The sequence below is a fragment of the Camelina sativa genome, chromosome 16, assembly GCF_000633955.1.
Source record: "Camelina sativa cultivar DH55 chromosome 16, Cs, whole genome shotgun sequence".
NCBI classification, from domain to species: Eukaryota; Viridiplantae; Streptophyta; class Magnoliopsida; order Brassicales; family Brassicaceae; genus Camelina; species Camelina sativa.
Window position 1 is genome coordinate 10239677 of NC_025700.1, and position 8033 is coordinate 10247709.

Below are 8033 nucleotides of genomic sequence, written 5' to 3' on the forward strand. Positions count from 1 at the left end.
TTTACCAAATTAAAAATCTCATGGAAAATCAAATAAATAAATGATGTAAGAAAAGTAAAATAGTATTTTCCTCAATTGTCTTATTAGTTTCTTCTAAAGTTATTCACTGATTATTATAAACCAAATTTGCAATACAATTAATTGATTAGACTAATTACTATTCTATAACTTACGTTCCATTTCTAACAAATATAGTTGTTGTACAAGTTGTTGATTTAGTAGTAGTTGTTGTTGTTGCTACTGCTGCAGGTGAAACTGTTGTGGCTGAAGATAAGGTGTTTGCTATTGTTATTCCTGCAGTTGTCGAGAAGAATTTAAGAAATTGGTATCCTACTACTTCTCAAACATCTAAATCAGAGTATGAAACATTGGTTGATACGACTGCTATTAAACACACTTAACATTAAGAAATATACACAAAACATCCTATAAAAAATGTTAAAATACAAAAATACGAAACAAAAAAATTAATAATACAAACGAAAACAACAACCCGTGCGTAACGCGGGCACCCACCTAGTTTCATCTAAATTTTTTTATTAAGAAAATCAAAATTGTTCTCGATCTAAAAAACTTCATTAGGCACACTACTACTAACCTACTGCATATAACCAGATAAGAAACATTTCACAATAAAATTGGCTTATGGACCAATGTGTATTATTACTATTGGACCAAATAAAATTCAATAAGAGACATTTCACAATAACTTCCTCCTATGAGGAGAGATTTTTTGCAAGCTCTAGTTGTTGTTGTTGGCTCTCATGTTATTCTCTCATTTCCATCCCCTTGACTACACGACTTCATCTTGATCCATGCTTCTCGTATCCACTTGGTTCAGATCGTTCAATTTGGTGTGGCAAGGTGGTTTTACCTTAGATCATTTCTCGAGCGCTCGACTTTTGGGAACTTGTTCCCAACCTACATGTTGTCTTCCTTTTTTAGGGAGCTGAAGACTCATCATCTTTAGTACGAGTTAGGTTTTTAAAAACCTGTCGGTATCTCTGTATTCTAGTGTGGCAGTGATTCAGTCTTGGTCAGTCTCCCCTCACTTCATGTGGCCTATCTTATTAGTGGATCTCACTATCTCTATGGTTTTAATACCCCTTTATTGTAGTCTTATCACTTATCACTTATTGTAGCTTTTGCTATTTGTATCCTACTTGCCTTCAAGCTTGTTATCTCTTTTGTTGTTGTTTCACCCGGGTGTTTTGCACTTGTTTAAGCAACACACCATGGTTTTCTTTCCTCATGTTTAAATAAGTTGGTTGTAATATACTTTTCTTAGAGTGGAGTACCAAAAAACTTGTAATTTAATTTAATGGAGTGTTTGTTGGAACCAAAAAAAAAAAACCAGATTAAGAGGTTTTTTTTTATATTCAGATAAGAGATTTTATCTATGTTTTGTGATGGATTGGGGCGTTAAATATGAATTCAACTATATATATGATGGGATATACATGAAATGTTCTATACCACATGTACGTTGTGTTTGTAAAAAGACTAAACTTACTCATTTTCTTCTGTTCTTTTGCTTTTTGGTTTGAATCATGGCTCGAAAGAAGGAACCTGAGTTGCGGTAGTGTGCGTCAAACTGTAGTTTAATCTGTCTAAGACACTTCTGTATGGATCTTCCTCTCGTTTCTTCAACAAATAAGCTATACTATTCTCTACTTCCGCTTTTACCTCCAAGTAAACTTGGTTTGCTTCTTCTCTGTCTTTTACAAGTTCTGGTCTTCCCTTTGTCTTTATCGGTTTCCCAAACAGGTAATAGAACCTTCCCGGGATTTTCGGTACGAGTCCTGGTATGTAGAGCGGCTGGTTCGCTACATCTCCATCTGATTCTTCCCTATCATCACAAAACAAAACTCATCAATCTTTTGACTAGTAACAACTACAGTCATTAGTACCCTTCTGGTTGTTTCAACAGCCAATTTCTATGTTATTATTTTTCAAAAACATGATCACAAGTTCCAGTTAGATGAAAAGCCATTTTACCTTAACTTAAATTGTTTGGTATCGCGAGTAAGATCCTTGATATAGTCATTGAGAATAGGAATCTTCATCAAGTCGTTGTAATCAAGAACCAACTGCAATAGCAACAGAAAAAATTATGTTTGCCTCGTTTCAATAACTGTGCACAAGAAACTCGGATTATGGGAAGTTTTGCTGTGACAGGAAGCTTACTTCAGCTATGTCGTCTTCACCAATCGTTCCAAACGGCACTATTGTTGCACCAAACCGTGCTGCCATTCTTACAAACTCTTGCTGATCAGGCCAAATTAGTTTGTACTGTTCACCCTGTAAGGTCGTAGAAAATAATATATATAATCAGAAATTTTAACAACACATATTTAGCAGATTTAAAATGCATATGTTGTTTGCGTTTACAAATAACTAATAACATTTTGTTAAAAAATGCTCAAGGTTGTGGGTTCTTTTGGATAAAAATCACACTAAACCATAAAATTGATGACACTTTAAAAGTTCATTGTTTAAGAATCCATTCATTGTTGGTTATTAAAGTCTTCATTGTTTGTTTAAGTTATTTCTATACCTTCTATACCTTAAGAGGGATATGCAGGTTCATCTGCATAATCAAGACTGTTTGATTTCACTCGTTTAAGTGGATGGAATCACTCCTTTTGGCTACTAATTTTCCATGTACTAAACTAGGAAAAGAAAAGATATGAAAGATGGCTAACCCGGTTATGGAGAGCCTCTCGTGCACCGCCGGGGAAGAGAAGGACATGAGATTTAGAAGATAACAGCTTAAAAAGATTGGTTGCAGTGACAGGATAGGCACCAAATACCTTAATCCAGTCACTATAATCAAACTCCTTACTTGGATTATTATCTGAATACAGAACCGGATGGGCCATTCCACGAAAGAGAATGTTTTTCTCTTTTATAAATGCCTCGGACATTGGACCAAGTTCAAGACCCATCAACATGTGGTAACCAATAAGTAACACCGGACCTTCATCTGGAACACCAGCAAGTCCCCTCACTATTCTCCCGTCTTCCATAGTTGAAAAGAACACAGAACCAACAGCATTTCGCAAGAATCTGCATATCACAAAGGAATAAAATCAGACCATATACATCACATGAAGCTTAGTGCATTTGGGTCTTTTTTGCTCATTTTGAGGAGATCCAACGAACGAGACAATACTGTCAGTTTTTTTGGAGAAAGTTATAAAGAGTCAAGGAAGACGTAGCAAGGTTACCCAAGCACTTCATCAAGGGCGTAATCAAGTTCTCCCTTACTTGGAGGCAAGAAATCAGAAACCAAATCATATCTCCAAGAGCGCCGGTACTTGCCTGTACCTTTTATAACTGTGAGCAAACTGACGCTATCCTCCTGTGAAAATGAATAACAGTCAGACACAGATTAATAGTCATACTCTTCTGTGTTTTCCTCTTCTTGTAAGAAATTACTTTTGACACTACTTCATTAGCTTCACCTTCACCTACCATCCATAACAAAAGGAAGTGCATTCAAAAGTAATCAGTATGTGAAATTATAATTACCAGTAAAAGGGTATGCCCATTGTCCTTGAAGCATCGAACTGAGCAGTTTTTTAGTACCCCATGAAGCCGCTTCGCTTCTTCTTGGCTAGGAAGCATCATGTCTTTTCCACTGAAAGACCATGGAATCGAAAGTCATTTCTATTTTCTTGATAATATGTCAACCATTGTACGCCAGCCAAGTCTGTTATATTACTTTCATAGACCACAAATAAGGAAGAGAGAAGAAATGCAATACAATAAGGAAGAAGATAACCTAGCAAGGATCAAGGTTTCAGCTTGAACTGCATGGATGCGGGAATTGGCATAAGCAGAGCTAGATCTCAGCAACTTAAGCTTCCAAAGTAAAGTTTCCCGTGGAATAATTTCACCGAGATCCTGAAAGCGTATGGTTAGAAAAGATGTCATCTTGTATAGATACAGGACAAATGCAATTAAAAAACAACAAAAACACTCACAGAGAGAAGCGGGAGCATAGTTTTAGTAAGCCTCTGTCTCAACTTCTCCAGTTTTATACTTGTTGGAAGTTGGTTATCGATACCAAGTGTTGCCATCTTTATTGGATCACCTAAAATTCCAAGAGAGCCTAAGTAAAGACAATTTAAATAGAAGAAAAAAGGACTTATTAACTTATACAATTTTAACATCAGCTCATGTACCCATAATAAAGCTGAGAGCATATGGAACTGTAAAATGAAGCTCCTCTGGCACCATCTCTAATATAGGTATCAACGGCTGAAGCGGTGACCTATTAAATGATGTAGCTAAGAAAAGAGAAAAACGTAGTTGGCCATCAAATAACAACCTTATGCAAGTATAGATACAAAGCTACAAAACTGAATAAGTAAGTGTTTGCGAACCTGGGTTGACTAGTATCAACACCAAGTCTAATGAACTGTTTCTGGCAGCAACAGCAAGAGCCAGGCATCCTCCAAAGGAATCGCCCACAAGATATATCGGCTTATTTGGACGTGTAGCCTGCTCTTGCCTCAATACATCTTCGACTATTTTCACCAGGCCTTAATGGTAAAACCAACAGTAAAGAACATTCAGAGAAAATCGAGCAAACAAAATCAAGAATTATTGAACTTAAAGAGAAGAAGCACTCGTTAGATATTTCTATCTATTTGGAAGTCAATCGTATACATAATAGTAAACGTATATTCGGACAACCATATTCATTCATGGAAACCTTTTCCACGCATTGTTAAAATCTTCCATTTGATGCCAAACACAATGAGCTGAGTGCAAGTAATCTGAGCATTGTTGTATGTATAGATACTCTATGTATACACAAACATATATCTCAAAGAGGTACCATAAGCCAACATAAGCAAGGGAAGATCTATTCTACGATAATAAAGAGACAAGTACATATAACCAAATGTTTATATAGCTGTTTCATATTACCTTCAAATGGAGTTCGGTCAAGTACAGGAATATGCAGGCACGAGACATGAAAAGCCCTGTATTGGGAAAAATACAATAACAACAGTAAGAGGTAACATAACCAGAAGAAACCTTTTATTTGGATTAGTTTTCTTGCTGCATTAAGGGTTGTTCAAGTTTATATATCTCCACTTGCATATTCTTACTCCAATGTTAAATCAAAGAACCGAGACTAAAAAGAAAGAGTAAACATACTTGCCAAGAGCTTTGTGATGTGGAACGAGGCCCATCCCTGTGCCATCAAGCCCTGTATACAAAATTCACATCAAGCATTACAAAAGTCAAATCCATATTAAAAGCTTTGAACTTTGCAACGATGATCTAAGAATCAGATACTTAAGATAAAAACAGTAAAAAACCCATTATTAGAATTCAACAAAACAGCCTAAACAATCAATCATTATCAGAAAAGTATGGAACTTTGAAAAGGACATGATCAAAGAAACGATACTAGGAATAAAAGCAGTAGAAACGTATTACTAAGAATTCAAATAAACAGCCTAAAGAATCACAGAAGTGAGAAATGAATACAAAGGTTTAATTTTTAGCGTATGAGAGAGCACAGACAAAACCCAATTACTGAATTTGGTTTACCGGGTAAGAAGAGTAACGTAGGAGCATCTTCAACGGGCCGACCACAATCAACGGGACTAAACCACCGAGGAGGACCACCGTCAGGTTTTTCCAAGATCTCTTTAGCCGCAGCAAAGTAATCTTTGACAGATTTGGAGCCGTAACCATCATCCCACAACAGCTCAATTTCATCACTCACTATCTTCTTCTGGGATTTTACTTTCCCATTCACTTCATTTGCCCCTTTTTGGTTTTGGACAGTAGACACAGAGACCGAACCGTTGGTCACAGGCTCCACTGGTGTCGTCTTCTTGTTCTCACCAGATATTTGAGCTCTTACCTTGAAATTGGGTCTTCTTTTGTTACAATTCCATCTCAAATTTGGTAACACCAATAGGCTTGAAGAACATGTTGCCATTGCCATTGTTGATTCAGGCAGGCAACGTAAGAAAAATTAATTCTTAGAAAGAACAAAAAAATTAAGAAAATGGAAAAAGAATGAAACTTTACAAAATATCCTACAAAAGTTTTTGAAATAGACAAAATATTTTTTTTTTGTAAGAAAATATTATTAATTTTACTTCTTTCTTTCGGTTTCCTTTTACATTTGTTTATTTTATGGAAAGTGCTAATAAAAGTATCTTTAGTAGAAAGTGGAATAATTTCAAAAGATGTTCTGAAATTTCACCCGATCTCTCTTTTTTGTTTTTTTTTTTTTTTTTTTTTTTTAATTTTTCATATTCATACTTAAATGAAAAATAAATAAATTTTGTACTCTTGTGTTTTTTTTTAGTTAGACAATTTTGGTAGAGACATTTAAATTGCGACGTGGAATAAAACAAGTACACAAAAAAAGTTATTAAACATTTAAACTCATTTAGTTGTTAGTACTTAGTAGTTAGTACCATGGAAGGATTATATTAGTTAGCTTCCAACACTATGGCTCAAAGGGACATGTAGGATGATGCGTGATAAAAACATTGCACAGCATAGGCTATGTTTATAGATGGGCTGACAACTTGACACTATCAATTTAATTTAAAATAATTTCACCTATAATACATATTTTTTTTCCAAATTGGACCCATATTTCTCACTTTCATTACATATATATATATATATATATATATATATATTTCTATTTGCTCTCTCAATATCCCACTAAACAATTATTATTCAGTATAAAAGTTGTGTGTTTAATTTAAGTTTTCTTATTATCATTTTTATTTCCAAGCTGTTATGTTTAATCGTTTCATTTATTTCTCTAACTAATTGTTCTGACCTCAATAACGAGAGAGCTAGATTTCGAGAGAGATGATTTAAAAAACTGATAGATTTGTAGAGGGTTTTGACTTTTGCGTTTTAACTTTTTTTTTAATATAAAAACTTTGAGAATCTCATGTTGTAGTATTCTTAAAAAATGTGTTTAATGAATAAAATAGTGAAGATCCTATGTTCCAATATCACTAGAATTTATAACATTTTAAAATGAGTGATAACAAAACTTTTTATATAACAAGATATTTTAGAGTCATCAAAGTACAAAATATCTAAAAGTTCATAAACCAACAACAACGGAATCCCAAAATTTTTAAAATCTTTCCACCAATAAGTATTCTGCTAGCTAGGTGATTCATGAGTGATTGTGATCATTCACAATCTTTTTTTTTGATGTCTATGAATTAAGAATCTTTTTTTGTATGTTTATTAAAGTTAGACCAGGAACAAATTTTATGGAGATATATATATCTTATACAAGGGAACTCAGAGATGTCTAAATCAGAAATATATATCTTATAACAGGAACAAATTTTATGAAGACCTTTCCACCAATAAGTTCACTTAAATAATTGTTACTTGTATTCGTTTATCAAAGATTACGCAGTTAGATCTATCATTTTCAAATAATTGTTAATATCTCTTTTATGATAGATATTTTTTTCGTCTTTCTCATAAGGCTAATTCTTTGTATCAATAACTATAATGAAAAAAAAACAAAACAAGAGTTAGGTTCGGTGTAGTGTGTGTTTCAGTGGGTTAGGTCACACGAAAGACGTGTTCAAATGGGTTCCGTAAGTTTTTTAACGGTAAAGAAGGAAGAAGCAAAACAAAGCAAGCATAGATTCTTGTCTACGCGTATGTCTTTTGGATGTATTCATATTCGTTTGCTTAATTAAGTCCTTCCGTGTCTCAGTTTGGACAACTATGCAAGATCACATGTCCACACTGATCGTACGTACCACATCTCTTTACCGCTTCTTCTTTTTTTCTCTTTTATAAACTATTTTGGGTATCTGACAACTAGTACTTGCATGGATATGAATGTGATGTCTATCGACTATCGTCCAATGCAATTTGCAAAATAAGCATTATATTGTTCTGATTTTCTTTTTTAAAGACTATAGTTTTTTTTTTTTTTTTTTTTTTTTTTTTTTTTTTTTTTTTTTTTTTTTTTTTTTTTTTTTTTTTTTTTTTTTTTT

General features: G+C 33.8%; 1 protein-coding gene across 1 annotated transcript; it reads right to left on the reverse strand.

Annotated features, from left to right (window-relative positions):
- Positions 1423 to 6150, reverse strand: LOC104750280 (acyltransferase-like protein At1g54570, chloroplastic). The gene is made up of 13 exons (XM_010472057.2): positions 5575 to 6150; positions 5176 to 5227; positions 4942 to 4997; positions 4392 to 4550; positions 4191 to 4295; positions 3990 to 4099; positions 3788 to 3909; positions 3535 to 3643; positions 3231 to 3364; positions 2706 to 3069; positions 2188 to 2301; positions 1999 to 2090; positions 1423 to 1849 (listed from the first exon to the last, which is right to left on the reverse strand). Exons 1-13 carry the CDS (start codon positions 5975 to 5977, stop codon positions 1549 to 1551), a joined length of 2121 nt encoding a protein of 706 aa, XP_010470359.1. The 5' UTR covers positions 5978 to 6150; the 3' UTR covers positions 1423 to 1548.